We start from the raw sequence: 4,159 nt of genomic DNA, 5'->3' as shown, positions 1-4,159 counted from the left end.
TCAAAACTCCAAACCTAATTATAAGCGACTCACCATGCTAATTGCTCTACTCTTATTAGTTAAACTATTGTGTATATACGCTAGTAAAACTATTGACCTCCAAACTTTTTCTTCATGAGGCATTTGTAGAAGAAGCTAGACAAAATTACAAAGAGTTAAATAAATTAGAAAATCACAACAGATCCTATAACAAAAAACACTTGAAAAGAAGAAAAAAGAAAAGAAATCTACCATGTGACAGCATATATGCAGCAGATGTGAAATCTACAACCACCAACTTATAACAATGCATTCTCAAAATATCACTAAAAATAACAACTTGGATTTGATTTGTTTTAAAAGTCAGGTAAAAACCACCAATCATTCAGGGGAATTACACCATCTTCTATTTGAAAAAAAGAAATAGACCAGGGGCATAATGGTGAATAAATCAACTTTCACAATGCAGCAAAGCACCAATGCACAAGACCTACCCAACAAGCCGCCACTTTTATTTCTAACACCAGACCACAGTTAAAACTCATCAACCAGTTACTATGCAGGTACACCAGGGGTAAATATGTAAATTGTCCAACATCAACATTATGTGTTTGTCAATTCATCATTGCTCTAAATGCTAGATTTGTTTATCCAAACTTTCAATCCTCCAAAGTTATAAATGATCATGCTTTAGTTCTATCAATCCAGAAAGACTCAAACGTACAGAATATTAACATGGGCAAAAATGTATTTGTGTCCCCAACATAAACAATTTACCACCTGTGAGCTTCATCAGCCACAAACAAAGTCTTTACCCTATTAACAATTTTTGTGCTCGATAACAAAAGATTATCAAATCCAAAAACATGGAATTCAAGAAAGGTCCTAGCAAACACAAACCATAGAGCAAAAGAAATACAGTCGAACTTCTTTTGGCCAGTCTCAAAGAGTCAAATACAACTTCTGTTACAGTACATTGTGCAGCCTCATATAATGTTCCGCCAAGTTAACCATTTTCAACCATTCGTAATGACATTTTTTAAATAACAACAAATACATACATGAAAATTAATGATAAAATAACTGCAGTGAGATTATTTATTAATATTATCATAAATCATATGTAGATATTCCATTTTTACAATTCATAGGTCATCCTGTAAAAAAGATTTAATGCCTGGAAGTGTGATCAAATATGTTGTTCGTATCACTCGTGTCTTGCTTCCTTTATTATACGCCATTGTAAGTGCAAATTTCACAGTAGGCTGCACACCCTCAGGTAAATTAGGCATCCCCTACACATATAATAATAATTATAAATTTATAACCCAAGTGAATAAAAAACACAACTTGTTATTTACCTGAAACTTGGACATGAGCATCAGTGACTCAAAATCCTCCTGACTAATAGAGTATGCATCCATAAACTCCACAACCTTTTCAAAACCTTCACCCTGCCACTTATCCAAAACAACATTGAATTAGAAGAGATACTTGTACCTTTGGCATAACACTTTTTAAAAAAAAAATCACTTATACCTTTGGCAATGTCTTTAATGGATCAGTCATGTGCTTAAGTACAAGAGACAAATAATCGAGACAGAGGGTCGACCTACACCAGTTGACCAAAATATTTATTCATCAAACTGATTACACTTCACAATCGTAGAAAGAAAAAGAGAGAGCGGTATGGCCGATTGTGATGGCGTTAAGGAAGATGGTGATATTGAGAAAAACACCAGATTTTACTTTCTTCTAACGTGTTCTTCACCCAAAATAAAGGTATTTCACCTATTTCTCTATAATCCAGTTACCGGAATCGTCAAAGTAACCGATAGATTTTTCAGGGAAGACACTTTTCAATATTTTGTCTTCTTTCTTCTTTTGTTGGAACCAAGTAAACTTAAGTTTTCTTTTAATGACACAGGAGCAATTTTGATTTTTTATTTTTACATTTCCATGCATTGACTGCTATTTCTTCTTTATAGTTGACAACTATAGTACCCATGTAATTCTAGCTATTCCCAGTGATCTGAATGCACTTGTTATATATCCCAACATGTCAACCTATAGCATACTCAAAGTCAAAACCTCTTCAGCACATACAGACATTCTTAATTTAGGGTATAAATAAAAGAAATAGCTATGTACTTTTATTTATGTGTTTATTCTAGCATCTTACATTGATTCTGTTACTATAGCATTGTATTTTAATATATTTCAATCTAGTTTTAACACCATTTTAACCCTAAAACCCATAAAGTGACACATGTTAACGAAAGAATGAGGAAAAAAAATAATGCAATAAAAGAAAAAATGATATTACCTGAGCCTCTCAAAGTATGCAATATATAGTGTCAAACACTCAAATGTACTCAAAATTGTAATTAAAAGTCAAAGCCGGCTCAGGATTGGATAAGGGTTAATAAGAGTCAGCAGAAACAGACCAAAGGATGTTATATTGGTCCTAACTTGGGTACAACATCTGTCAACATCGATTTTCAAAAGGGATATGCCCCAAATTGAAATAACTTGAGAAGGTAAAGTAATTTAAAAAATGAATACTTTTGATTTAGGTAAAAAGGTAAACTCTTAAGACCTAATAACCATAAACATCAATTTAGAATTTAGATAACGCTAACAAGAAAAGTGGGAAATGAGTGGTAATACGAAAAGATAGATTAGGGAATTATCGAGTTCCACACCCTCTCTGGATAGAAATCACCATGATTGTCGAAGGTAGAACGATGAGGAAGATCTTCAACACGATTCCCAAAAGAACAAGTTCGACGAAAGAATTGGTAAATTTCCTGCAGGAAATACGGTCACTTATTCACCTAATGCAAAAAATGGGAAATGAATTTACACTTGGAGGAACCCTGAATTGAGTCGTGGCCGAACTGTCACACCTCATACTCATACGATTTTGTTCGATTGACGTCATAAATTTAGAACATGTCTAACCCACTTACAAGAAAAGTGTGTTTGATGGTGGTAAAGTGCATATCGGAGATCGAAGAAGAACCTACCATGAAGCATATTGACAGCGGTAGTGAGGTGGGCGACTGCGGTAAGCCGTGATGGTGGTGGCGGATGAGGTGATCGATGGTGGTGGTGGTGGTGGTGGCGGCAACTTAGGGTTTGTAGAGAGAAGAAAGGGAGAGTGAAAGTCAGGGTGGGAGGAAGATGAATATACGGAGAAAGGCGTTGAGAGCTAGAGCTCAAAATATGGAGATGGGGAGGACCGAGATATCAGGCTTTGATTAACAATGTGAGACCGAGTAAAAATCTCATTCAAATTATAATATTATTTTATTCATGATTAGTTGTACTTTACGTTTAGAGAGTTGAACGTCTTAAAAAAATATTATTACTCCCTCCGTCCCAATATTATTGTCCACAGACAAAAAAACACACATATTAAGAAAAACATTCATTACCACTAACTTTATTTAATAAAATGACAGTTTTGTCCTTACTTTGCATTTAATGTTCCATTAAATGCTTAGTTGGTTAACTAATAATGAGGGGGTATTTTGGTAAAAATCTTATTTATTTTTAGAAGTGGATTATTATTTTGGGACAAACCAAAATGAAAAGATGGACTATAATTTTGGGACGGAGGGAGTATTTTATTGGATCTATTTATAGAAATAGTAGGATTTTTTTTAAGTTAGTACCGATATATATATATATATATATATATATATATATATATATATATATATATATATATATATATATATATATATATATAGGGCTATGTTCAAATGTGGATTGACATCTATTGTGTGAGTGTATGGAGAATGTTATTCTGTGAGAATGACAAAAAAATATGTTGTTTGATAATGTGAATACGTTTAATCTTACATAACTATTGTCATTATCACGCTTTCTCACAAATTAAATCGTCTATAAGGTTATTATACAATTTTTTATATTATTATTCTCATTCTATCAGAATGTTTATTGAGTCGTATTCTATAAGAATGAAAATGAGTGAAAAACGATGAGTGAGAACAAAAATGAATAAGAATTAGTGAGAATGACTGGAAATGACAATAATTGTGTGAGGTTGAACGTATTGACATTACTAAACAACTTATTATTTTAGTAATTCTCATAGAATAGCACTGTCCACACGTCCGCACAATAATTGTTCATCCACATTATAACCTAG

The 4,159-nt window shown here is 33.0% G+C and overlaps 1 protein-coding gene across 4 annotated transcripts; it reads right to left on the bottom strand.

Moving 5' to 3' along the window:
- Window positions 1-881: 881 nt before the first annotated feature.
- LOC145116093 (replication factor C subunit 1-like) lies at window positions 882-3,237 on the bottom strand. Of its 4 annotated transcripts, none has more exons than XM_079052449.1 (5): window positions 3,009-3,237; window positions 2,685-2,789; window positions 1,519-1,591; window positions 1,341-1,439; window positions 882-1,274 (listed from the first exon to the last, which is right to left on the bottom strand). In XM_079052449.1, exons 2-5 carry the CDS (start codon window positions 2,705-2,707, stop codon window positions 1,125-1,127), a joined length of 345 nt encoding a protein of 114 aa, XP_078908575.1. In that variant the 5' UTR covers window positions 2,708-2,789; window positions 3,009-3,237; the 3' UTR covers window positions 882-1,124. The 4 variants fall into 4 exon arrangements, with proteins under 4 accessions (XP_078908575.1, XP_078908576.1, XP_078908577.1 ...); XM_079052450.1 differs by having other exon boundaries at window positions 1,341-1,433; window positions 3,009-3,236; XM_079052451.1 differs by lacking the exon at window positions 2,685-2,789 and having other exon boundaries at window positions 3,009-3,236.
- Window positions 3,238-4,159: the final 922 nt, after the last annotated feature.

This window comes from Lactuca virosa, chromosome 5, assembly GCF_052849685.1.
Source record: "Lactuca virosa cultivar CGN04683 chromosome 5, Lactuca_virosa_CGN04683_v6, whole genome shotgun sequence".
NCBI classification, from domain to species: domain Eukaryota; kingdom Viridiplantae; phylum Streptophyta; class Magnoliopsida; order Asterales; family Asteraceae; genus Lactuca; species Lactuca virosa.
This window is presented reverse-complemented; position numbering and strand designations above follow the sequence as displayed.

Coding starts and splice junctions, on each gene's coding strand:
- LOC145116093 (XM_079052449.1), bottom strand. CDS start 2,707: ATGGTGATTTCTATCCAGAGAGG. Junction 1,440..1,518: donor CATTAAAGACATTGCCAAAG/GTATAAGTGATT, acceptor GTTTTGGATAAG/TGGCAGGGTGAAGGTTTTGA. Junction 1,275..1,340: donor TGCTCATGTCCAAGTTTCAG/GTAAATAACAAG, acceptor TTATATGTGTAG/GGGATGCCTAATTTACCTGA.